This window comes from Salvelinus fontinalis, unplaced genomic scaffold (assembly GCF_029448725.1).
Source record: "Salvelinus fontinalis isolate EN_2023a unplaced genomic scaffold, ASM2944872v1 scaffold_0369, whole genome shotgun sequence".
NCBI classification, from domain to species: Eukaryota; Metazoa; Chordata; class Actinopteri; order Salmoniformes; family Salmonidae; genus Salvelinus; species Salvelinus fontinalis.
Window position 1 is genome coordinate 112,501 of NW_026600578.1, and position 26,500 is coordinate 139,000.

General features: G+C 48.0%; 1 protein-coding gene across 3 annotated transcripts in view; it reads left to right on the top strand.

Annotated features, from left to right (window-relative positions):
- LOC129845796 (arginine-glutamic acid dipeptide repeats protein-like) overlaps window positions 1-26,500 on the top strand; it is a 94,349-nt gene that overhangs the window by 56,955 nt on the left and 10,894 nt on the right. For all 3 annotated transcript variants that reach the window (XM_055913713.1, XM_055913716.1, XM_055913714.1), the window contains exons 13-14: window positions 11,719-11,797; window positions 25,150-25,247. In XM_055913713.1, the coding sequence (XP_055769688.1) occupies window positions 11,719-11,797; window positions 25,150-25,247 (177 nt within the window). The remainder of the gene's footprint in view (window positions 1-11,718; window positions 11,798-25,149; window positions 25,248-26,500) is intronic.

A 26,500-nucleotide genomic window follows, 5' to 3' on the forward strand; every position in this document is an offset into this window, starting at 1 on the left:
GGACTTAAGGTCTGTATTATACCTGGTCTATCGACATGTCTGTAGACTGGCTGTAACCGGTTGGTGATAGGACTTAGAGCCTGTTTATACCTGGTCTATCGACATGTCTGTAGACTGGCTGTAACCGGTTGGTGATAGGACTTAGAGCCTGTTTATACCTGGTCTATAGACATGTCTGTAGACTGGCTGTAACCGGTTGGTGATAGGACTTATGGTCTGTTTTATACCTGGTCTATCGACATGTCTGTAGACTGGCTGTAACCGGTTGGTGATAGGACTTAAGGTCTGTTTTATACCTGGTCTATAGACATGTCTGTAGACTGGCTGTAACCGGTTGGTGATAGGACTTAAGGTCTGTTTTATACCTGGTCTATGGACATGTCTGTAGACTGGCTGTAACCGGTTGGTGATAGGACTTAGAGCCTGTTTATACCTGGTCTATCGACATGTCTGTAGACTGGCTGTAACCGGTTGGTGATAGGACTTAGAGCCTGTTTATACCTGGTCTATAGACATGTCTGTAGACTGGCTGTAACCGGTTGGTGATAGGACTTAAGGTCTGTTTTATACCTGGTCTATAGACATGTCTGTAGACTGGCTGTAACCGGTTGGTGATAGGACTTAAGGCCTGTTTTATACCTGGTCTATCGACATGTCTGTAGACTGGCTGTAACCGGTTGGTGATAGGACTTAAGGTCTGTTTTATACCTGGTCTATCGACATGTCTGTAGACTGGCTGTAACCGGTTGGTGATAGGACTTAAGGTCTGTTTTATACCTGGTCTATCGACATGTCTGTAGACTGGCTGTAACCGGTTGGTGATAGGACTTAAGGTCTGTTTTATACCTGGTCTATCAACATGTCTGTAGACTGGCTGTAACCGGTTGGTGATAGGACTTAAGGCCTGTTTTATACCTGGTCTATCGACATGTCTGTAGACTGGCTGTAACCGGTTGGTGATAGGACTTAAGGCCTGTTTTATACCTGGTCTATCGACATGTCTGTAGACTGGCTGTAAACGGTTGGTGATAGGACTTAAGGCCTGTTTTATACCTGGTCTATCGACATGTCTGTAGACTGGCTGTAACCGGTTGGTGTTAAGGTCTGTTTTATACCTGGTCTATCGACATGTCTGTAGACTGGCTGTAACCGGTTGGTGATAGGACTTAAGGTCTGTTTTATACCTGGTCTATCGACATGTCTGTAGACTGGCTGTAACCGGTTGGTGATAGGACTTAAGGTCTGTTTTATACCTGGTCTATCAACATGTCTGTAGACTGGCTGTAACCGGTTGGTGATAGGACTTAAGGCCTGTTTTATACCTGGTCTATGGACATGTCTGTAGACTGGCTGTAACCGGTTGGTGATAGGACTTAAGGTCTGTTTTATACCTGGTCTATCGACATGTCTGTAGACTGGCTGTAACCGGTTGGTGATAGGACTTAAGGTCTGTTTTATACCTGGTCTATGGACATGTCTGTAGACTGGCTGTAACCGGTTGGTGATAGGACTTAAGGTCTGTTTTATACCTGGTCTATCGACATGTCTGTAGACTGGCTGTAACCGGTTGGTGATAGGACTTAAGGTCTGTTTTATACCTGGTCTATCAACATGTCTGTAGACTGGCTGTAACCGGTTGGTGATAGGACTTAAGGCCTGTTTTATACCTGGTCTATCGACATGTCTGTAGACTGGCTGTAACCGGTTGGTGATAGGACTTAAGGCCTGTTTTATACCTGGTCTATCGACATGTCTGTAGACTGGCTGTAAACGGTTGGTGATAGGACTTAAGGCCTGTTTTATACCTGGTCTATCGACATGTCTGTAGACTGGCTGTAACCGGTTGGTGTTAAGGTCTGTTTTATACCTGGTCTATCGACATGTCTGTAGACTGGCTGTAACCGGTTGGTGATAGGACTTAAGGTCTGTTTTATACCTGGTCTATCGACATGTCTGTAGACTGGCTGTAACCGGTTGGTGATAGGACTTAAGGTCTGTTTTATACCTGGTCTATCAACATGTCTGTAGACTGGCTGTAACCGGTTGGTGATAGGACTTAAGGCCTGTTTTATACCTGGTCTATGGACATGTCTGTAGACTGGCTGTAACCGGTTGGTGATAGGACTTAAGGTCTGTTTTATACCTGGTCTATCGACATGTCTGTAGACTGGCTGTAACCGGTTGGTGATAGGACTTAAGGTCTGTTTTATACCTGGTCTATGGACATGTCTGTAGACTGGCTGTAACCGGTTGGTGATAGGACTTAAGGTCTGTTTTATACCTGGTCTATAGACATGTCTGTAGACTGGCTGTAACCGGTTGGTGATAGGACTTAAGGCCTGTTTTATACCTGGTCTATAGACATGTCTGTAGACTGGCTGTAACCGGTTGGTGACAGGACTTAAGGCCTGTTTTATACCTGGTCTATAGACATGTCTGTAGACTGGCTGTAACCGGTTGGTGATAGGACTTAAGGCCTGTTTTATACCTGGTCTATCGACATGTCTGTAGACTGGCTGTAACCGGTTGGTGATAGGACTTAAGGTCTGTTTTATACCTGGTCTATCGACATGTCTGTAGACTGGCTGTAACCGGTTGGTGATAGGACTTAAGGTCTGTTTTATACCTGGTCTATCGACATGTCTGTAGACTGGCTGTAACCGGTTGGTGATAGGACTTAAGGCCTGTTTTATACCTGGTCTATCGACATGTCTGTAGACTGGCTGTAACCGGTTGGTGATAGGACTTAAGGTCTGTTTTATACCTGGTCTATCGACATGTCTGTAGACTGGCTGTAACCGGTTGGTGATAGGACTTAAGGTCTGTTTTATACCTGGTCTAATGACATGTCTGTAGACTGGCTGTAACCGGTTGGTGATAGGACTTAAGGTCTGTTTTATACCTGGTCTATAGACATGTCTGTAGACTGGCTGTAACCGGTTGGTGATAGGACTTAAGGTCTGTTTTATACCTGGTCTATGGACATGTCTGTAGACTGGCTGTAACCGGTTGGTGATAATGACTGTTTTATACCTGGTCTATCGACATGTCTGTAGACTGGCTGTAACCGGTTGGTGATAGGACTTAAGGTCTGTTTTATACCTGGTCTATCGACATGTCTGTAGACTGGCTGTAACCGGTTGGTGATAGGACTTAAGGTCTGTTTTATACCTGGTCTATCGACATGTCTGTAGACTGGCTGTAACCGGTTCGTGATAGGACTTAGAGCCTGTTTATACCTGGTCTATCGACATGTCTGTAGACTGGCTGTAACCGGTTGGTGATAGGACTTATGGTCTGTTTTATACCTGGTCTATCGACATGTCTGTAGACTGGCTGTAACCGGTTGGTGATAGGACTTAAGGCCTGTTTTATACCTGGTCTATCGACATGTCTGTAGACTGGCTGTAACCGGTTGGTGATAGGACTTAAGGTCTGTTTTATACCTGGTCTATCGACATGTCTGTAGACTGGCTGTAACCGGTTGGTGATAGGACTTAAGGTCTGTTTTATACCTGGTCTATCGACATGTCTGTAGACTGGCTGTAACCGGTTGGTGTTAAGGTCTGTTTTATACCTGGTCTATCGACATGTCTGTAGACTGGCTGTAACCGGTTGGTGATAGGACTTAAGGTCTGTTTTATACCTGGTCTATCGACATGTCTGTAGACTGGCTGTAACCGGTTGGTGATAGGACTTAAGGTCTGTTTTATACCTGGTCTATCGACATGTCTGTAGACTGGCTGTAACCGGTTGGTGATAGGACTTAAGGTCTGTTTTATACCTGGTCTATCGACATGTCTGTAGACTGGCTGTAACCGGTTGGTGATAGGACTTAAGGTCTGTTTTATACCTGGTCTATGGACATGTCTGTAGACTGGCTGTAACCGGTTGGTGATAGGACTTAAGGTCTGTTTTATACCTGGTCTATCGACATGTCTGTAGACTGGCTGTAACCGGTTGGTGACAGGACTTAAGGCCTGTTTTATACCTGGTCTATCAACATGTCTGTAGACTGGCTGTAACCGGTTGGTGATAGGACTTAAGGTCTGTTTTATACCTGGTCTATCGACATGTCTGTAGACTGGCTGTAACCGGTTGGTGATAGGACTTAAGGTCTGTTTTATACCTGGTCTATCGACATGTCTGTAGACTGGCTGTAACCGGTTGGTGTTAAGGTCTGTTTTATACCTGGTCTATCGACATGTCTGTAGACTGGCTGTAACCGGTTGGTGATAGGACTTAAGGTCTGTTTTATACCTGGTCTATCGACATGTCTGTAGACTGGCTGTAACCGGTTGGTGATAGGACTTAAGGTCTGTTTTATACCTGGTCTATTGACATGTCTGTAGACTGGCTGTAACCGGTTGGTGATAGGACTTAAGGTCTGTTTTATACCTGGTCTATAGACATGTCTGTAGACTGGCTGTAACCGGTTGGTGATAGGACTTAAGGCCTGTTTTATACCTGGTCTATCGACATGTCTGTAGACTGGCTGTAACCGGTTGGTGATAGGACTTAAGGTCTGTTTTATACCTGGTCTATCGACATGTCTGTAGACTGGCTGTAACCGGTTGGTGATAGGACTTAAGGTCTGTTTTATACCTGGTCTATCGACATGTCTGTAGACTGGCTGTAACCGGTTGGTGTTAAGGTCTGTTTTATACCTGGTCTATCGACATGTCTGTAGACTGGCTGTAACCGGTTGGTGATAGGACTTAAGGTCTGTTTTATACCTGGTCTATCGACATGTCTGTAGACTGGCTGTAACCGGTTGGTGATAGGACTTAAGGTCTGTTTTATACCTGGTCTATCGACATGTCTGTAGACTGGCTGTAACCGGTTGATGATAGGACTTAAGGTCTGTTTTATACCTGGTCTATCGACATGTCTGTAGACTGGCTGTAACCGGTTGGTGATAGGACTTAAGGTCTGTTTTATACCTGGTCTATGGACATGTCTGTAGACTGGCTGTAACCGGTTGGTGATAGGACTTAAGGTCTGTTTTATACCTGGTCTATCGACATGTCTGTAGACTGGCTGTAACCGGTTGGTGACAGGACTTAAGGCCTGTTTTATACCTGGTCTATCAACATGTCTGTAGACTGGCTGTAACCGGTTGGTGATAGGACTTAAGGTCTGTTTTATACCTGGTCTATCGACATGTCTGTAGACTGGCTGTAACCGGTTGGTGATAGGACTTAAGGTCTGTTTTATACCTGGTCTATCGACATGTCTGTAGACTGGCTGTAACCGGTTGGTGTTAAGGTCTGTTTTATACCTGGTCTATCGACATGTCTGTAGACTGGCTGTAACCGGTTGGTGATAGGACTTAAGGCCTGTTTTATACCTGGTCTATCGACATGTCTGTAGACTGGCTGTAACCGGTTGGTGATAGGACTTAAGGTCTGTTTTATACCTGGTCTATCGACATGTCTGTAGACTGGCTGTAACCGGTTGGTGATAGGACTTAAGGCCTGTTTTATACCTGGTCTATCGACATGTCTGTAGACTGGCTGTAACCGGTTGGTGATAGGACTTAAGGTCTGTTTTATACCTGGTCTACCGACATGTCTGTAGACTGGCTGTAACCGGTTGGTGATAGGACTTAAGGCCTGTTTTATACCTGGTCTATCGACATGTCTGTAGACTGGCTGTAACCGGTTGGTGATAGGACTTAAGGCCTGTTTTATACCTGGTCTATCGACATGTCTGTAGACTGGCTGTAACCGGTTGGTGTTAAGGTCTGTTTTATACCTGGTCTATCGACATGTCTGTAGACTGGCTGTAACCGGTTGGTGATAGGACTTAAGGTCTGTTTTATACCTGGTCTATCGACATGTCTGTAGACTGGCTGTAACCGGTTGGTGATAGGACTTAAGGTCTGTTTTATACCTGGTCTATCAACATGTCTGTAGACTGGCTGTAACCGGTTGGTGATAGGACTTAAGGTCTGTTTTATACCTGGTCTATCGACATGTCTGTAGACTGGCTGTAACCGGTTGGTGATAGGACTTAAGGCCTGTTTTATACCTGGTCTATGGACATGTCTGTAGACTGGCTGTAACCGGTTGGTGATAGGACTTAAGGTCTGTTTTATACCTGGTCTATCGACATGTCTGTAGACTGGCTGTAACCGGTTGGTGTTAAGGTCTGTTTTATACCTGGTCTATCGACATGTCTGTAGACTGGCTGTAACCGGTTGGTGATAGGACTTAAGGCCTGTTTTATACCTGGTCTATAGACATGTCTGTAGACTGGCTGTAACCGGTTGGTGATAGGACTTAAGGTCTGTTTTATACCTGGTCTATGGACATGTCTGTAGACTGGCTGTAACCGGTTGGTGATAGGACTTAAGGTCTGTTTTATACCTGGTCTATCGACATGTCTGTAGACTGGCTGTAACCGGTTGGTGACAGGACTTAAGGCCTGTTTTATACCTGGTCTATCAACATGTCTGTAGACTGGCTGTAACCGGTTGGTGATAGGACTTAAGGTCTGTTTTATACCTGGTCTATCGACATGTCTGTAGACTGGCTGTAACCGGTTGGTGATAGGACTTAAGGTCTGTTTTATACCTGGTCTATCGACATGTCTGTAGACTGGCTGTAACCGGTTGGTGTTAAGGTCTGTTTTATACCTGGTCTATCGACATGTCTGTAGACTGGCTGTAACCGGTTGGTGATAGGACTTAAGGCCTGTTTTATACCTGGTCTATCGACATGTCTGTAGACTGGCTGTAACCGGTTGGTGATAGGACTTAAGGTCTGTTTTATACCTGGTCTATCGACATGTCTGTAGACTGGCTGTAACCGGTTGGTGATAGGACTTAAGGCCTGTTTTATACCTGGTCTATCGACATGTCTGTAGACTGGCTGTAACCGGTTGGTGATAGGACTTAAGGTCTGTTTTATACCTGGTCTACCGACATGTCTGTAGACTGGCTGTAACCGGTTGGTGATAGGACTTAAGGCCTGTTTTATACCTGGTCTATCGACATGTCTGTAGACTGGCTGTAACCGGTTGGTGATAGGACTTAAGGCCTGTTTTATACCTGGTCTATCGACATGTCTGTAGACTGGCTGTAACCGGTTGGTGTTAAGGTCTGTTTTATACCTGGTCTATCGACATGTCTGTAGACTGGCTGTAACCGGTTGGTGATAGGACTTAAGGTCTGTTTTATACCTGGTCTATCGACATGTCTGTAGACTGGCTGTAACCGGTTGGTGATAGGACTTAAGGTCTGTTTTATACCTGGTCTATCAACATGTCTGTAGACTGGCTGTAACCGGTTGGTGATAGGACTTAAGGTCTGTTTTATACCTGGTCTATCGACATGTCTGTAGACTGGCTGTAACCGGTTGGTGATAGGACTTAAGGCCTGTTTTATACCTGGTCTATGGACATGTCTGTAGACTGGCTGTAACCGGTTGGTGATAGGACTTAAGGTCTGTTTTATACCTGGTCTATCGACATGTCTGTAGACTGGCTGTAACCGGTTGGTGATAGGACTTAAGGTCTGTTTTATACCTGGTCTATGGACATGTCTGTAGACTGGCTGTAACCGGTTGGTGATAGGACTTAAGGTCTGTTTTATACCTGGTCTATAGACATGTCTGTAGACTGGCTGTAACCGGTTGGTGATAGGACTTAAGGCCTGTTTTATACCTGGTCTATAGACATGTCTGTAGACTGGCTGTAACCGGTTGGTGACAGGACTTAAGGCCTGTTTTATACCTGGTCTATAGACATGTCTGTAGACTGGCTGTAACCGGTTGGTGATAGGACTTAAGGCCTGTTTTATACCTGGTCTATCGACATGTCTGTAGACTGGCTGTAACCGGTTGGTGATAGGACTTAAGGTCTGTTTTATACCTGGTCTATCGACATGTCTGTAGACTGGCTGTAACCGGTTGGTGATAGGACTTAAGGTCTGTTTTATACCTGGTCTATCGACATGTCTGTAGACTGGCTGTAACCGGTTGGTGATAGGACTTAAGGTCTGTTTTATACCTGGTCTATCGACATGTCTGTAGACTGGCTGTAACCGGTTGGTGATAGGACTTAAGGTCTGTTTTATACCTGGTCTATCGACATGTCTGTAGACTGGCTGTAACCGGTTGGTGATAGGACTTAAGGCCTGTTTTATACCTGGTCTATCGACATGTCTGTAGACTGGCTGTAACCAATTGGTGATAGGACTTAAGGTCTGTTTTATACCTGGTCTATCGACATGTCTGTAGACTGGCTGTAACCGGTTGGTGATAGGACTTAAGGCCTGTTTTATACCTGGTCTATCGACATGTCTGTAGACTGGCTGTAACCGGTTGGTGATAGGACTTAAGGTCTGTTTTATACCTGGTCTAATGACATGTCTGTAGACTGGCTGTAACCGGTTGGTGATAGGACTTAAGGTCTGTTTTATACCTGGTCTATAGACATGTCTGTAGACTGGCTGTAACCGGTTGGTGATAGGACTTAAGGTCTGTTTTATACCTGGTCTATGGACATGTCTGTAGACTGGCTGTAACCGGTTGGTGATAAGGTCTGTTTTATACCTGGTCTATCGACATGTCTGTAGACTGGCTGTAACCGGTTGGTGATAGGACTTAAGGTCTGTTTTATACCTGGTCTATCGACATGTCTGTAGACTGGCTGTAACCGGTTGGTGATAGGACTTAAGGTCTGTTTTATACCTGGTCTATCGACATGTCTGTAGACTGGCTGTAACCGGTTCGTGATAGGACTTAGAGCCTGTTTATACCTGGTCTATCGACATGTCTGTAGACTGGCTGTAACCGGTTGGTGATAGGACTTATGGTCTGTTTTATACCTGGTCTATCGACATGTCTGTAGACTGGCTGTAACCGGTTGGTGATAGGACTTAAGGCCTGTTTTATACCTGGTCTATCGACATGTCTGTAGACTGGCTGTAACCGGTTCGTGATAGGACTTAGAGCCTGTTTATACCTGGTCTATCGACATGTCTGTAGACTGGCTGTAACCGGTTGGTGATAGGACTTATGGTCTGTTTTATACCTGGTCTATCGACATGTCTGTAGACTGGCTGTAACCGGTTGGTGATAGGACTTAAGGCCTGTTTTATACCTGGTCTATCGACATGTCTGTAGACTGGCTGTAACCGGTTGGTGATAGGACTTAAGGTCTGTTTTATACCTGGTCTATGGACATGTCTGTAGACTGGCTGTAACCGGTTGGTGACAGGACTTAAGGCCTGTTTTATACCTGGTCTATGGACATGTCTGTAGACTGGCTGTAACCGGTTGGTGACAGGACTTAAGGCCTGTTTTATACCTGGTCTATGGACATGTCTGTAGACTGGCTGTAACCGGTTGGTGACAGGACTTAAGGCCTGTTTGTACCTGGTCTATCGACATGTCTGTAGACTGGCTGTAACCGGTTGGTGTTAAGGCCTGTTTTATACCTGGTCTATCGACATGTCTGTAGACTGGCTGTAACCGGTTGGTGTTAAGGCCTGTTTTTTACCTGGTCTATCGACATGTCTGTAGACTGGCTGTAACCGGTTGGTGTTAAGGCCTGTTTTATACCTGGTCTATCGACATGTCTGTAGACTGGCTGTAACCGGTTGGTGTTAAGGCCTGTTTTATACCTGGTCTATCGACATGTCTGTAGACTGGCTGTAACCGGTTGGTGATAGGACTTAAGGTCTGTTTTATACCTGGTCTATCGACATGTCTGTAGACTGGCTGTAACCGGTTGGTGATAGGACTTAAGGCCTGTTTTATACCTGGTCTATCGACATGTCTGTAGACTGGCTGTAACCGGTTGGTGATAGGACTTAAGGTCTGTTCTATACCTGGTCTATCGACATGTCTGTAGACTGGCTGTAACCGGTTGGTGATAGGACTTAAGGTCTGTTTTATACCTGGTCTATCGACATGTCTGTAGACTGGCTGTAACCGGTTGGTGACAGGACTTAAGGTCTGTTTTATACCTGGTCTATCGACATGTCTGTAGACTGGCTGTAACCGGTTGGTGATAGGACTTAAGGTCTGTTCTATATCTGGTCTATCAACATGTCTGTAGACTGGCTGTAACCGGTTGGTGATAGGACTTAAGGTCTGTTTTATACCTGGTCTATCGACATGTCTGTAGACTGGCTGTAACCGGTTGGTAATAGGACTTAAGGTCTGTTTTATACCTGGTCTATCGACATGTCTGTAGACTGGCTGTAACCGGTTGGTGATAGGACTTAAGGTCTGTTTTATACCTGGTCTATCGACATGTCTGTAGACTGGCTGTAACCGGTTGGTGATAGGACTTAAGGTCTGTTCTATATCTGGTCTATCAACATGTCTGTAGACTGGCTGTAACCGGTTGGTGATAGGACTTAAGGTCTGTTTTATACCTGGTCTATTGACATGTCTGTAGACTGGCTGTAACCGGTTGGTGATAGGACTTAAGGTCTGTTTTATACCTGGTCTATCGACATGTCTGTAGACTGGCTGTAACCGGTTGGTGATAGGACTTAAGGTCTGTTTTATACCTGGTCTATAGACATGTCTGTAGACTGGCTGTAACCGGTTGGTGATAGGACTTAAGGTCTGTTTTATACCTGGTCTATCGACATGTCTGTAGACTGGCTGTAACCGGTTGGTGTTAAGGTCTGTTTTATACCTGGTCTATAGACATGTCTGTAGACTGGCTGTAACCGGTTGGTGATAGGACTTAAGGTCTGTTTTATACCTGGTCTATCGACATGTCTGTAGACTGGCTGTAACCGGTTGGTGTTAAGGTCTGTTTTATACCTGGTCTATCGACATGTCTGTAGACTGGCTGTAACCGGTTGGTGATAGGACTTAAGGTCTGTTTTATACCTGGTCTATAGACATGTCTGTAGACTGGCTGTAACCGGTTGGTGATAGGACTTAAGGTCTGTTTTATACCTGGTCTATCGACATGTCTGTAGACTGGCTGTAACCGGTTGGTGATAGGACTTAGAGCCTGTTTATACCTGGTCTATCGACATGTCTGTAGACTGGCTGTAACCGGTTGGTGATAGGACTTAAGGTCTGTTTTATACCTGGTCTAATGACATGTCTGTCGACAATTAGAAAGTGTCGCTGCTCAAAACGACATTTTAATTTATACTCCGATGGAATGTCCGTAACTGCTACTTGTCAGTTTCCTTTTGCTCACACGGACACAAAAAGAAAAATTTAAGTCTCTTGCGACTGTCGCGTCTTCCTTTGTTACGGTTACCGGACTGCTGCCACAGCGACCGCGTCCAAATCTTCCCGTGAGAAAACACGATACAATTCTCTGGTTTTTGAATGACCTGCTTTTTATTTAGTCACTCTGTGGCAGTCCGATATTTTCTGTAAGCTCGCCCGTTACCTTGTAAATAATGACGATGTACCAAGATGGCCACCATTCATTGTAAATTAGACTGGTTTGGATTTCTCCCTTACCAAGATGGCCGCCATTAATTCCAAAATTAGACTTGTTTGGATTTCTCCCTGACCAAGATGGCCGCCATTCATTCCAAAATTAGACTTGTTTGGATTTCTCCCTGACCAAGATGGCCGCCATTTTTCACCACCATTCTGGAACTTTGAAGGTTTATGACCTCTTGTCATTTTAATAGGATCTCTGTTGATATTCCTCCCTGCTGTCTTGTCTGTGTGTGTTCCAGAAATGGTTTCTAGAATGTTCTGACCTGTCTTTTGTCTCCAGTTGTCCGTCCTGTAACTTCCCAGCGTTGTTGGATAAAGGCGTATCTCTGTTCAGCTGCCCCAACCCTCGCTGTCGGAAGGTGAGTTGACACACGTGTAGGATTACTTATCCCTTAGTTGACGTATAAATCACGTGAGATAGGAAACAAATTGGCCACGTTAACTAACGCCCTCCGCATCATTCACTAAACCCTAAAGCTCAACTACATCTCGTAATGAATTAATGTGGAAATTGAGGAGACTAAACTGCTTGGATTAACCCTGGATTGTAAAAACTGTCATGCTCAAAACATATTGATACAACAGTAGCTAAGATGAGAAGAGAAGTCTGTCCAGGATAGAGAGTTCACTAGGGGTTCATAGACTTTGTCCAGGATAGATAGTCCACTAGGGGTTCATAGACTTTGGGCCAGGATAGAGAGTTCACTAGGGGTTCATAGACTTTGTCCAGGATAGATAGTCCACTAGGGGTTCATAGACTTTGTCCAGGATAGAGAGTTCACTAGGGGTTCATAGACTTTGGGCCAGGATAGAGAGTTCACTAGGGGTTCATAGACTTTGTCCAGGATAGAGAGTCCACTAGGGGTTCATAGACTTTGGGCCAGGATAGAGAGTTCACTAGGGGTTCATAGACTTTGTCCAGGATAGAGAGTTCACTAGGGGTTTATAGACTTTGGCCAGGATAGAGAGTTCACTAGGGGTTCATAGACTTTGGGCCAGGATAGAGAGTTCACTAGGGGTTCATAGACTTTGTCCAGGATGGGGAGCTCACTAGGGGTTCATAGACTTTGGGCCAGGATAGGGAGTTTAGAGATAGAACGATAGTTATTACCACCTGAGGGATCTCCACCCTTTAGCAGTGGGAGGACATCAGCTGATTTCTAAATGCTGGGTATGGATTTGGTCAAGAGACTCACGTTGAAAATGTGAGCTACAGGTTCAGTAATAATACCAGCTGCTGTCTTTAAGAGGGAGGGGATCTGGACCTGCAGCCTTGTAAAGTGTCTATGCTTTTGACTGGGTGCTGTCTTTAACAGGGAGGGGGTCCAGGTTGTCTGGACCTGCAGCCTTGTAGAGTGTCTATAGCCTTTTGACTGGGTGCTGTCTTTAAGAGGGAGGGGGTCCAGGTTGTCTGGACCTGCAGCCTTGTAAAGTGTCTATGCTTTTGACTGGGTGCTGTCTTTAACAGGGAGGGGGTCCAGGTTGTCTGGACCTGCAGCCTTGTAAAGTGTCTATGCTTTTGACTGGGTGCTGTCTTTAAGAGGGAGGGGGTCCAGGTTGTCTGGACCAGCAGCCTTGTAGAGTGTCTATGCTTTTGACTGGGTGCTGTCTTTAACAGGGAGGGGGTCCAGGTTGTCTGGACCTGCAGCCTTGTAGAGTGTCTATGCTTTTGACTGGGTGCTGTCTTTAAGAGGGAGGGGATCTGGACCTGCAGCCTTGTAGAGTGTCTATAGCCTTTTGACTGGGTGCTGTCTTTAAGAGGGAGGGGATCTGGACCTGCAGCCTTGTAGAGTGTCTATAGCCTTTTGACTGGGTGCTGTCTTTAAGAGGGAGGGGATCTGGACCAGCAGCCTTGTAGAGTGTCTATAGCCTTTTGACTGGGTGTTGTCTTTAAGAGGGAGGGGATCTGGACCAGCAGCCTTGTAGAGTGTCTATAGCCTTTTGACTGGGTGCTGTCTTTAAGAGGGAGGGGGTCCAGGTTGTCTGGACCTGCAGCCTTGTAGAGTGTCTATGCTTTTGACTGGGTGCTGTCTTTAAGAGGGAGGGGGTCCAGGTTGTCTGGACCTGTAGCCTTGTAGAGTGTCTATAGCCTTTTGACTGGGTGCTGTCTTTAAGAGGGAGGGGGTCCAGGTTGTCTGGACCTGCAGCCTTGTAGAGTGTCTATAGCCTTTTGACTGGGTGCTGTCTTTAAGAGGGAGGGGGTCCAGGTTGTCTGGACCTGCAGCCTTGTAGAGTGTCTATAGCCTTTTGACTGGGTGCTGTCTTTAAGAGGGAGGGGGTCTGGACCTGCAGCCTTGTAGAGTGTCTATAGCCTTTTGACTGGGTGCTGTCTTTAAGAGGGAGGGGGGTCCAGGTTGTCTGGACCTGCAGCCTTGTAGAGTGTCTATGCTTTTGACTGGGTGCTGTCTTTAAGAGGGAGGGGGGTCCAGGTTGTCTGGACCTATAGCCTTTTGACTGGGTGCTGTCTTTAAGAGGGAGGGGGTCCAGGTTGTCTGGACCTGCAGCCTTGTAGAGTGTCTATAGCCTTTTGACTGGGTGCTGTCTTTAAGAGGGAGGGGGTCCAGGTTGTCTGGACCAGCAGCCTTGTAGAGTGTCTATGCTTTTGACTGGGTGCTGTCTTTAAGAGGGAGGGGGTCTGGACCTGCAGCCTTGTAGAGTGTCTATAGCCTTTTGACTGGGTGCTGTCTTTAACAGGGAGGGGGTCCAGGTTGTCTGGACCAGCAGCCTTGTAGAGTGTCTATGCTTTTGACTGGGTGCTGTCTTTAACAGGGAGGGGGTCCAGGTTGTCTGGACCTGCAGCCTTGTAGAGTGTCTATGCTTTTGACTGGGTGCTGTCTTTAAGAGGGAGGGGGTCCAGGTTGTCTGGACCTGCAGCCTTGTAGAGTGTCTATAGCCTTTTGACTGGGTGCTGTCTTTAAGAGGGAGGGGGTCCAGGTTGTCTGGACCTGCAGCCTTTATAGTGTCTATGCTTTTGACTGGGTGCTGTCTTTAAGAGGGAGGGGGTCCAGGTTGTCTGGACCTGCAGCCTTTATAGTGTCTATGCTTTTGACTGGGTGCTGTCTTTAACAGGGAGGGGGTCCAGGTTGTCTGGACCAGCAGCCTTGTAGAGTGTCTATGCTTTTGACTGGGTGTTGTCTTTAAGAGGGAGGGGGTCCAGGTTGTCTGGACCTGCAGCCTTGTAAAGTGTCTATAGCCTTTTGACTGGGTGTTGTCTTTAAGAGGGAGGGGGTCTGGACCTGCAGCCTTGTAGAGTGTCTATGGCCTTTTGACTGGGTGCTGTCTTTAAGAGGGAGGGGGTCCAGGTTGTCTGGACCAGCAGCCTTGTAGAGTGTCTATGCTTTTGACTGGGTGCTGTCTTTAAGAGGGAGGGGGTCCAGGTTGTCTGGACCAGCAGCCTTGTAGAGTGTCTATAGCCTTTTGACTGGGTGCTGTCTTTAAGAGGGAGGGGGTCCAGGTTGTCTGGACTTGCAGCCTTGTAGAGTGTCTATAGCCTTTTGACTGGGTGCTGTCTTTAACAGGGAGGGGGTCCAGGTTGTCTGGACCAGCAGCCTTGTAGAGTGTCTATGCTTTTGACTGGGTGCTGTCTTTAAGAGGGAGGGGGTCCAGGTTGTCTGGACCAGCAGCCTTGTAGAGTGTCTATGCTTTTGACTGGGTGCTGTCTTTAAGAGGGAGGGGGTCCAGGTTGTCTGGACCAGCAGCCTTGTAGAGTGTCTATAGCCTTTTGACTGGGTGCTGTCTTTAACAGGGAGGGGGTCCAGGTTGTCTGGACCTGCAGCCTTGTAGAGTGTCTATAGCCTTTTGACTGGGTGCTGTCTTTAAGAGGGAGGGGGTCTGGACCTGCAGCCTTGTAGAGTGTCTATAGCCTTTTGACTGGGTGCTGTCTTTAAGAGGGAGGGGGTCCAGGTTGTCTGGACCAGCAGCCTTTATAGTGTCTATAGCCTTTTGACTGGGTGCTGTCTTTAAGAAGGAGGGGATCTGGACTTGCAGCCTTGTAGAGTGTCTATAGCCTTTTGACTGGGTGCTGTCTTTAAGAGGGAGGGGGTCCAGGTTGTCTGGACCTGCAGCCTTGTAGAGTGTCTATAGCCTTTTGACTGGGTGTTGTCTTTAAGAGGGAGGGGGTCTGGACCTGCAGCCTTGTAGAGTGTCTATAGCCTTTTGACTGGGTGCTGTCTTTAAGAGGGAGGGGGTCCAGGTTGTCTGGACCTGCAGCCTTGTAGAGTGTCTATAGCCTTTTGACTGGGTGCTGTCTTTAAGAGGGAGGGGGTCCAGGTTGTCTGGACCTGCAGCCTTGTAGAGTGTCTATAGCCTTTTGACTGGGTGCTGTCTTTAACAGGGAGGGGGTCCAGGTTGTCTGGACCAGCAGCCTTGTAGAGTGTCTATAGCCTTTTGACTGGGTGCTGTCTTTAAGAGGGAGGGGGTCCAGGTTGTCTGGACCAGCAGCCTTGTAGAGTGTCTATGCTTTTGACTGGGTGCTGTCTTTAACAGGGAGGGGGTCCAGGTTGTCTGGACCTGCAGCCTTGTAGAGTGTCTATGGCCTTTTGACTGGGTGCTGTCTTTAAGAGGGAGGGGGTCCAGGTTGTCTGGACCAGCAGCCTTGTAGAGTGTCTATGCTTTTGACTGGGTGCTGTCTTTAAGCGGGAGGGGGTCCAGGTTGTCTGGACCTGCAGCCTTGTAGAGTGTCTATGCTTTTGACTGGGTGCTGTCTTTAAGAGGGAGGGGGTCCAGGTTGTCTGGACCTGCAGCCTTGTAGAGTGTCTATGCTTTTGACTGGGTGCTGTCTTTAACAGGGAGGGGGTCCAGGTTGTCTGGACCAGCAGCCTTGTAGAGTGTCTATAGCCTTTTAGTGCTTTATAGACCTCAGCATAAGAAACAGCCTCAAAGTTAAAATGGTTGACATATATCATAGTTGACTGTAACAGAGTTTACATTAGAGGCCTGGGTTCCCACCATTATCAACATTAGAGGCCTGGGTTCCCACCATTATCAACATTAGAGGCCTGGGTTCCCACCATTATCAACATTAGAGGCCTGGGTTCCCACCATTATCAACATTAGAGGCCTGGGTTCCCACCATTATCAACATTAGAGGCCTGGGTTCCTACCATTATCAACATTAGAGGCCTGGGTTCCCACCATTATCAACATTAGAGGCCTGGGTTCCCACCATTATCAACATTAGAGGCCTGGGTTCCCACCATTATCAACATTAGAGGCCTGGGTTCCCACCATTATCAACATTAGAGGCCTGGGTTCCCACCATTATCAACATTAGAGGCCTGGGTTCCCACCATTATCAACATTAGAGGCCTGGGTTCCCACCATTATCAACATTAGAGGCCTGGGTTCCCACCATTATCAACATTAGAGGCCTGGGTTCCCACCATTATCAACATTAGAGGCCTGGGTTCCCACCATTATCAACATTAGAGGCCTGGGTTCCCACCATTATCAACATTAGAGGCCTGGGTTCCCACCATTATCAACATTAGAGGCCTGGGTTCCCACCATTATCAACATTAGAGGCCTGGGTTCCCACCATTATCAACATTAGAGGCCTGGGTTCCCACCATTATCAACATTAGAGGCCTGGGTTCCCACCATTATCAACATTAGAGGCCTGGGTTCCCACCATTATCAACATTAGAGGCCTGGGTTCCCACCATTATCAACATTAGAGGCCTGGGTTCCCACCATTATCAACATTAGAGGCCTGGGTTCCCACCATTATCAACATTAGAGGCCTGGGTTCCTACCATTATCAACATTAGAGGCCTGGGTTCCCACCATTATCAACATTAGAGGCCTGGGTTCCCACCATTATCAACATTAGAGGCCTGGGTTCCCACCATTATCAACAAACTGAAGCAGCAGATATGAAGTTTTTGTTTTAAACCCCCCCTACAGTATCGGCTTCATCCTTCACTTCATTAGAAGCCATCATTAAACGGTCTGGAAGGCCACATTAAAACCTGACACTGATTTGATTAGCTTCCTGAACTTGGTAGGGATGTTTTAGGTTCTCTGTGGACTGCATTTAAAGAGTCTTCTGATTAGCTTCCTGAACTTGGTAGGGATGTTTTAGGTTCTCTGTGGACTGCATTTAAAGAGTCTTCTGATTAGCTTCCTGATCTTGGTAGGGATGTTTTAGGTTCTCTGTGGACTGCATTTAAAGAGTCTTCTGATTAGCTTCCTGAACTTGGTAGGGATGTTATAGGTTCTCTGTGGACTGCATTTAAAGAGTCCTCTGATTTGGATTTCCTGATCAGACCTGTACATGTAATTTCTTAGGGCTCTGAAGGAGGCCCAGTCAACAGGAGCATTTGTACGTCTTGAGCCACAAGAGATGTTTCTCTCTTTCTAGTTAATTCTGCTATCTGAAAACCAGGGATTGTCCCTTCCACTTTGATTCTACATTTCATCACAGAGGCGTTCTTATCACAAATCGACACAAAGTTAAATAGCGAGATCATGTTTGACCCAGATGAACCAGACTTGTGGAAGTCTACAAATTTGTTTTCTGAGGGTCTTGGCTGATTTCTTTTGATTTTCCCATCATGTCAAGCAAAGAGGCACTGAGTTTGAAGGTAGGCCTTGAAATAGATCCACAGGTACATCTCCAATTAACTCAAATGATGTCAATTAGCCTATCGGAAGCTTCTAAAGCCGTGACATAATTTTCTGGAATTTTCCAAGCTGTTTAAAGGCACACTCAACTTAGTGTATGTAAACTTCTGACCCACTGGAATTGTGATACAGTGAATTATAAGTGAAATAATCTGTCTGTAAACAATTGTTGGAAAGATTACCTGTGTCATGCACAAAGTAGATGTCCTAACCGACTTTCCAAAACTATAGTTTGTTAACAAGAAATGTGTGGAGTGGTTGAAAAACGAGTTTTAATGACTCCAACCTAAGTGTGTGTAAACTTCCGACTTCAACTGTAGTTGATCTGTCCTGTAGTTCTGTCCTCTGTCCTGTAGATGGAGACAAAGCTCCATGACTGATCTAAGTCTTCCTCCCTCCCTCCATCTCTCTCTCCCTCCTCCTCCTCCTCCTCAGTGTGTCACACTGCATTCCTGGGGCTAAATACACACACACACACACACACACACACACCATGTCTGAATACCCGTATTTGTGCTCTAAATAGCAGGTAATTTGGTAACGTGAAAATATTACACTTTATTGTATGTGGAATATAAATAGTGGAGTGCTTTTAAATGCCAGGATGTAGATAGTGGAGTGCTTTTAAATGCCAGGATGTAAAACTCATTTAGAGGGTTTTTCATCTAGTAGAAATCACTGCATCACTAATTAGGAAGAGAATCGTCTTTTTGAGATGTGTTTGACAACAGATGATAATCAGGGAAGGTGACGAGCTGTTCCCAAATGAACCAATGGGGAGGGGGGTCCCTGACTCAATACTACTCTCATGCCCCGCCCTTCTAATCCTGCCCTCCCATTGGCTGAAAACCAATTTTCCCTCCATGTCAAATGTGTTTCAGATCATGTTTGACCCAGATTCTCTTCCCTTGTTTCTGTCTGACCGACACACACACACACACACACACACACACACACACACACACACACACACACACACACACACACACACACACACACACACACACACAGTTTTCCACATGTGGTTATGAGATTTGTAGGGCAGCAGTTAGCCTCGTGGTTAGAGCGTTGGACTAGTAACCGAAACGTTGCAAGATTGAATCCCAGAGCTGACAAGGTATAAATCTGTCGTTCTGCCCCTGAACAAGGCAGTTAACCCACTGTTCCCCGGTAGGCCGTCATTGTAAGTAAGAATTTGTTCTTAACTGACTTGCCAAGTTAAATAAAGATTAACAAATCGTACCTCTTTCCCCAGACCATGTGCTCTGACAGTACCTCTTTCCCCCAGACCATGTGCTCTGACAGTACCTCTTTCCCCAGACCATGTGCTCTGACAGTACCTCTTTCCCCCAGACCATGTGCTCTGACAGTACCTCTTTCCCCCAGACAGTACCTCTTTCCCCAGACCATGTGCTCTGACAGTACCTCTTTCCCCCAGACAGTACCTCTTCCCCCAGACCATGTGCTCTGACAGTACCTCTTTCCCCCAGACAGTACCTCTTCCCCCAGACCATGTGCTCTGACCGTACCTCTTTCCCCCAGACCATGTGCTCTGACAGTACCTCTTTCCCCAGACCATGTGCTCTGACAGTACCTCTTTCCCCCAGACCATGTGCTCTGACAGTACCTCTTCCCCCAGACCATGTGCTCTGACAGTACCTCTTTCCCCAGACCATGTGCTCTGACAGTACCTCTTTCCCCCAGACCATGTGCTCTGACAGTACCTCTTCCCCCAGACCATGTGCTCTGACAGTACCTCTTTCCCCAGACCATGTGCTCTGACAGTACCTCTTTCCCCCAGACCATGTGCTCTGACAGTACCTCTTTCCCCAGACCATGTGCTCTGACCGTACCTCTTTCCCCAGACCATGTGCTCTGACAGTACCTCTTTCCCCCAGACCATGTGCTCTGACAGTACCTCTTTCCCCCAGACCATGTGCTCTGACCGTACCTCTTTCCCCAGACCATGTGCTCTGACAGTACCTCTTTCCCCAGACCATGTGCTCTGACAGTACCTCTTTCCCCCAGACCATGTGCTCTGACAGTACCTCTTTCCCCAGACCATGTGCTCTGACATACCTCTTTCCCCAGACAGTACCTCTTCCCCCAGACCATGTGCTCTGACAGTACCTCTTTCCCCCAGACCATGTGCTCTGACAGTACCTCTTTCCCCAGACCATGTGCTCTGACAGTACCTCTTTCCCCCAGACCATGTGCTCTGACAGTACCTCTTTCCCCAGACCATGTGCTCTGACAGTACCTCTTTCCCCCAGACCATGTGCTCTGACAGTACCTCTTTCCCCAGACCATGTGCTCTGACATACCTCTTTCCCCAGACAGTACCTCTTTCCCCCAGACCATGTGCTCTGACAGTACCTCTTTCACCAGACCATGTGCTCTGACAGTACCTCTTTCCCCAGACCATGTGCTCTGACAGTACCTCTTTCCCCAGACCATGTGCTCTGACAGTACCTCTTTCCCCAGACCATGTGCTCTGACAGTACCTCTTTCCCCAGACCATGTGCTCTGACAGTACCTCTTTCCCCCAGACCATGTGCTCTGACAGTACCTCTTTCCCCAGACCATGTGCTCTGACAGTACCTCTTTCCCCAGACCATGTGCTCTGACAGTACCTCTTTCCCCCAGACCATGTGCTCTGACAGTACATTTAATTCCAGAGAGCCAACTCCCCTCTCTCCCTCCTCCCAACTCCCCTCTCTCCCTCCTCCCCTCTTCCACAGCAGCTCCCCCAATCAGATTTTGTGTAAAAGTCATCTATTTCCTTATAAGGGCTGTTGCAGCCTGCAGAGAGGAAGGGAGTGGAAATCTGAATCAGAGGAAAGGATGAGAGACGGAATGAATGAAAAATACTGGGAAAGAATGCAGGGATACAGAGTCTGACACACTGAATATACACACTCTCTCTCATACACACACCACTCCTCCTGCTCAGTCACAACCTAGTCCTCTCTGTCTGTCACACACACACACACACACACACACACACACACACACACACACACACACACACACACACACACACACACACACACACACACACTCATGCCCATCCTCTAGCTGTTGCCACACGGGTGTGATATTTCACTGTCTTTATTCATCCGCTCCTTCTCTCTCCCTCCCTTTTGTCTGTCTTAGCTAATGCTAACCCACTGCTCTGCTATCATGGAGACAGGCTCTATAGCTAACTGGCTAATGCTAACCCACTGCTCTGCTATCATGGAGACAGGCTCTATAGCTAACTGGCTAATGCTAACCCACTGCTCTGCTATCATGGAGACAGGCTCTATAGCTAACTGGCTAATGCTAACCCACTGCTCTGCTACCGTGGAGACAGGCACTATAGCTAACTGGCTAATGCTAACCCACTGCTCTGCTATCATGGAGACAGGCTCTATAGCTAACTGGCTAATGCTAACCCACTGCTCTGCTATCATGGAGACAGGCTCTATAGCTAACTGGCTAATGCTAACTCACTGCTCTACTAAGGCTATCGTGGAGACAGGCTCTATAGCTAACTGGCTAATGCTAACCCACTGCTCTGCTATCATGGAGACAGGCTCTATAGCTAACTGGCTAATGCTAACCCACTGCTCTGCTATCATGGAGACAGGCTCTATAGCTAACTGGCTAATGCTAACTCACTGCTCTACTAAGGCTATCGTGGAGACAGGCTCTATAGCTAACTGGCTAATGCTAACCCACTGCTCTGCTATCATGGAGACAGGCTCTATAGCTAACTAGCTAATGCTAACCCACTGCTCTACTAAGGCTATCGTGGAGACAGGCTCTATAGCTAACTAGCTAATGCTAACCCACTGCTCTGCTATCATGGAGACAGGCTCTATAGCTAGCTGGCTAATGCTAACCCACTGCTCTACTATCATGGAGACAGGCTCTATAGCTAACTGGCTAATGCTAACCCACTGCTCTACTAAGGCTATCATGGAGACAGGCTTTATAGCTAACTGGCTAATGCTAACCCACTGCTCTACTAAGGCTATCATGGAGACAGGCTCTATAGCTAACTGGCTAATGCTAACCCACTGCTCTGCTATCATGGAGACAGGCTCTATAACTGTAACATTAAGGAAGTTATATACAATAAAAAAATATTACATGATGAAACACTTTTCAACAGCGAGGAACTTGAAACTCTCGACCTGCTCCACTACAGCCCTGTTCGATGTGAATGTTCAGACCTCCGTTTCCTGTAGTCCACGATTTAGCTCATTTGTCTTGCTGACGTGGAGGGAGAGGTTGTTGTCCTGGCACCACACTGCATGGCCTTTGACCTCCTCCCTGTAGGCGGTTTCATTGTCGTCGGTGATCAGGCTTACCACCGTTGTGTGGTCGGCAAACTGATGGTGTTTTGAGTCGTGCCTGGCCACGTAGTCGTGGGTGAACAGGGAGTACCGGAGGGGACTGACCACGTCCTGGTGTTGGAGTCGTGCCTGGCCACGTAGTCGCGGGTGAACAGGGAGTACAGGAGGGGACTGAGCACGTCCTGGTGTTGGAGTCGTGCCTGGCCACGTAGTCGTGGGTGAACAGGGAGTACCGGAGGGGACTGAGCACATCCTGGTGTTGGAGTCGTGGGTGGCCACGTAGTCGTGGGTGAACAGGGAGTACAGGAGGGGACTGAGCACGTCCTGGTGTTGGAGTCGTGCCTGGCCACGTAGTCGTGGGTGAACAGGGAGTACCGGAGGGGACTGACCACGTCCTGGTGTTGGAGTCGTGGGTGAACAGGGAGTACAGGAGGGGACTGAGCACGTCCTGGTGTTGGAGTCGTGCCTGGCCACGTAGTCGTGGGTGAACAGGGAGTACCGGAGGGGACTGACCACGTCCTGGTGTTGGAGTCGTGGGTGAACAGGGAGTACCGGAGGGAACTGACCACGTCCTGGTGTTGGAGTCGTGCCTGGCCACGTAGTCGTGGGTGAACAGGGAGTACCGGAGGGAACTGAGCACGTCCTGGTGTTGGAGTCGTGCCTGGCCACGTAGTCGTGGGTGAACAGGGAGTACCGGAGGGGACTGACCACGTCCTGGTGTTGGAGTCGTGCCTGGCCACGTAGTCGTGGGTGAACAGGGAGTACCGGAGGGGACTGAGCACGTCCTGGTGTTGGAGTCGTGGGTGAACAGAGAGTACAGGAGGGGACTGAGCACGTCCTGGTGTTGGACGCTGAGCTGTAGTCAATGAACACCATTCTCACGTAGGTGTTCCTTTTGTTCAAGAGTGAGGGCGTAGTGGGATTTCTGATAAACGTCTGGGTTAGTTGGCATCTCTAGCCGTTTAGCTCAGTGCGGACGTTGCCTGTAATCCATGGCTTCTGGTTGGGATATGTACGTACGGTCAACTGCGGGGGCGACGACATCGATGCACTTCCTCATGAAACTGTAATCCATGGCTTCTGGTTGGGATATGTACGTACGGTCAACTGCGGGGGCGACGACATCGATGCACTTCCTCATGAAACTGGGTGTGTAGTGTGTTGCCTGTAATCCATGGCTTCTGGTTGGGATATGTACGTACGGTCAACTGCGGGGGCGACGACATCGATGCACTTCCTCATGAAACTGGGTGTGTAGTGTGTTGCCTGTAATCCATGGCTTCTGGTTGGGATATGTACGTACGGTCAACTGCGGGGGCGACGACATCGATGCACTTCCTCATGAAACTGGGTGTGTAGTGTGTTGCCTGTAATCCATGGCTTCTGGTTGGGATATGTACGTACGGTCAACTGCGGGGGCGACGACATCGATGCACTTCCTCATGAAACTGGGTGTGTAGTGTGTTGCCTGTAATCCATGGCTTCTGGTTGGGATATGTACGTACGGTCAACTGCGGGGGCGACGACATCGATGCACTTCCTCATGAAACTGGGTGTGTAGTGTGTCCCCCAGATGTCCTTCAGCTTGTTGAGCCGGTGGAGATGCTGTTACTAGGCAACCACTCAGTCAGGGACGGGGATCACACTTCTGCTGCTGCAGTCTCTCTCTCACACACACACACACACACACACACACACACACACACACACACACACACACACACACACACACACACACACACACACACACACACACACAGCCTCTGCAGTGGTAGCAGGCAGCCTCTGCAGTGGTAGCAGCAGTAGCAGTGCTAAATGCTGCTGTCTGTAGCAGTCTCTTTCTTTCTCTCTCTCTCTCTCGCTCACACACACTCAGTCACTCCCAGAGCCACAGCTTGCCAGTGTTTGAGGCAGCCTCTGCAGTGGTAGCAGCAGTAGCAGTGCTAAATGCTGCTGTCTGTAGCAGCCTCTGCAGTGGTAGCAGCAGTAGCAGTGCTAAATGCTGCTGTCTGTAGCAGAGTGGGAACACTTGGTTTAGGACATCGCCATGGTAGACAACTCCCTTTTAAAACATTCCACTAGTTCTACTTTACAATCTCCACCCAGCCGTGCACTAGTTAGGAAGAGATTTCCCCTCAACTCTCCTCTCCCCTCCCCTCCCCTCCCCTCCCCTCCATTCCTCTCCTTTCCTCACCTCATCTCTCTCCTCCCCTCCCCTTCCCTCTCCTCCTTTCCTCTCCCGTCCCCTATTCTCCTCACCTCTCCCCTCGTTTCCATTATTTCTACAGTTTCCTTCCCTCCTCTCCCCTCTCTCCTCCCCCTCACCTCTCCTTTCCTCTCACCTCTCCTCCCCTCCTCTCCTTTCCTCTCACCTCCCCTTGCCTCGCCCCTCTCCTCCCTTCACCTCGCCCCTCGTTTGCTCTCCCCTCCCCTCTCCTCCATTCCTCCCCTCCTCTCCTCTCCTCCTCCTCTCCTCCCCCTCACCTCTCTCCTCTTTTCCATTATTTCTCCTCTCCACTCAGGTCCCACTATTGTGTCCTGTATGTTGGATTTTGTAACCTGTGTTTTGATTGAGACGAGGGGAGGAGAACATGTGACCATCTCTGACATATTCATTTAGAGGGGTAACTTAAACCTTGGAAGCTACATTACTGTTTTTACCGAATCTCCCCCCTCTCCCTCTCTCCCCCCCTCTCCCTCTCTCCCCCCCTCTCCCTCTCTCCCCCCCTCCCCCCTCTCTCCAGGAGAGCTGTAGGAAGTGCCGTGTCCAGTGGAAGGAGCATGCTGGGAAGTCATGTGATCAGGTCATGGAACGAGATGAGATACGCATGAGGGTGGCCTTGTAAGTTACTGACCAGAGAGAGGGGTCCTTCCTCTCTCTCCCTAATGTTGATGTAAACCATGAGGGTGGCCTTGTAAGTGCCTGACCAGAGAGAGAGGGGTCCTTCCTCTCTCTCCCTAATGTTGATGTAAACCATGAGGGTGGCCTTGTAAGTTACTGACCAGAGAGAGGGGTCCTTCCTCTCTCTCCCTAATGTTGATGTAAACCATGAGGGTGGCCTTGTAAGTGCCTGACCAGAGAGAGAGGGGTCCTTCCTCTCTCCCTAATGTTGATGTAAACCATGAGGGTGGCCTTGTAAGTGCCTGACCAGAGAGAGGGGTCCTTCCTCTCTCTCCCTAATGTTGATGTAAACCATGAGGGTGGCCTTGTAAGTGCCTGACCAGAGAGAGGGGTCCTTCCTCTCTCTCCCTAATGTTGATGTAAACCATGAGGGTGGCCTTGTAAGTGCCTGACCAGAGAGAGAGGGGTCCTTCCTCTCTCCCTAATGTTGATGTAAACCATGAGGGTGGCCTTGTAAGTGCCTGACCAGAGAGAGGGGTCCTTCCTCTCTCCCTAATGTTGATGTAAACCATGAGGGTGGCCTTGTAAGTGCCTGACCAGAGAGAGGGGTCCTTCCTCTCTCTCCCTAATGTTGATGTAAACCATGAGGGTGGCCTTGTAAGTTACTGACCAGAGAGAGAGGGGTCCTTCCTCTCTCCCTAATGTTGATGTAAACCATGAGGGTGGCCTTGTAAGTTACTGACCAGAGAGAGAGGGGTCCTTCCTCTCTCCCTAATGTTGATGTAAACCATGAGGGTGGCCTTGTAAGTGCCTGACCAGAGAGAGGGGTCCTTCCTCTCTCTCCCTAATGTTGATGTAAACCATGAGGGTGGCCTTGTAAGTGCCTGACCAGAGAGAGGGGTCCTTCCTCTCTCTCCCTAATGTTGATGTAAACCATGAGGGTGGCCTTGTAAGTGCCTGACCAGAGAGAGAGGGGTCCTTCCTCTCTCTCCCTAATGTTGATGTAAACCATGAGGGTGGCCTTGTAAGTGCCTGACCAGAGAGAGGGGTCCTTCCTCTCTCTCCCTAATGTTGATGTAAACCATGAGGGTGGCCTTGTAAGTTACTGACCAGAGAGAGGGGTCCTTCCTCTCTCTCCCTAATGTTGATGTAAACCATGAGGGTGGCCTTGTAAGTTACTGACCAGAGAGAGGGGTCCTTCCTCTCTCTCCCTAATGTTGATGTAAACCATGAGGGTGGCCTTGTAAGTGCCT